At 29.0% G+C, this 877-nt stretch overlaps 1 protein-coding gene across 1 annotated transcript in view; it reads right to left on the minus strand.

The window, feature by feature from the left end:
- LOC108578624 (DNA repair endonuclease XPF) overlaps window positions 1-877 on the minus strand; it is a 4,090-nt gene that overhangs the window by 2,781 nt on the left and 432 nt on the right. The window contains exons 2-5 of the mRNA XM_017941988.1: window positions 676-855; window positions 421-601; window positions 201-353; window positions 14-122 (exon numbers count right to left, since the gene is read on the minus strand). Of these exons, the coding sequence (XP_017797477.1) occupies window positions 14-122; window positions 201-353; window positions 421-601; window positions 676-855 (623 nt within the window). The remainder of the gene's footprint in view (window positions 1-13; window positions 123-200; window positions 354-420; window positions 602-675; window positions 856-877) is intronic.

The raw sequence follows: 877 nt of genomic DNA on the forward strand, positions 1-877 counted from the left end.
ATATATACATATTTATTAAGCCTTTTAAGTTCCTTTATGACGAAATTCATTATATCGAGTAAAGAAGTTTGAATGTTCAACATTTTTGGCGTAATTTTTACATGTAGTTCAATGACATCAGGCTGAACAAAATTTTTTATGTAATTTTTTAAAGTAATACGTAATACATTACAACATTAATAATTATGAGATATTATTACCTTATGTTTTTCTAGAGTATTATTTACAAGCGAATGGAAACGCGGCCATAAATATAATTTTTTGACAAATAAAGCTTTCATCACTCGTTCTACTTGCATAAATCCAACAGTGAATGCCAATGCTGAATTGGTGAAGGCTTTAATAAAACCGGCCTACAAAAATTTATGAAATTAACGAGGACAGTATTTTGTGTAACGGAAACTTTTTTTGTACACTTACTTTATTGTTCTGTCTATATAAACGAAGAGCAAACGATTGTTGATATGCATTTAAAATATTATGTGCTCTATAGACAAGAATTCCAGTAACTAAATTCAGTGGAACTCTTTTTTTTAATAAATCTACTACAAGAATTGGACCTGACATAAATAACACTCCTCCTTCCAAGTACAATATTTCTCTACAATTTAAAAAGTAATTAAATAAAAATTTTAAACTACAGTTTCAATTCAAAGAAAGACATCTAATTTAAACCTTTCAGCAGAAGAACACTCGGAAGTTATAATACGAGGTAAATGTTTAAGTCCATAGCTTTTCAAGAGATCAATGAAATACTGTTCATCATGGCTTATAGTACCTAAAACTATAACCAGGTTTCCTGGGTCTAAGTAAGCCCTTATTATATTTGCAAACACAGTTTCCAGACTAAGTCCCCTAAAACAACATAATAGTATAA

This window comes from Habropoda laboriosa, unplaced genomic scaffold, assembly GCF_001263275.1.
Source record: "Habropoda laboriosa isolate 0110345459 unplaced genomic scaffold, ASM126327v1 scaffold45, whole genome shotgun sequence".
NCBI classification, from domain to species: domain Eukaryota; kingdom Metazoa; phylum Arthropoda; class Insecta; order Hymenoptera; family Apidae; genus Habropoda; species Habropoda laboriosa.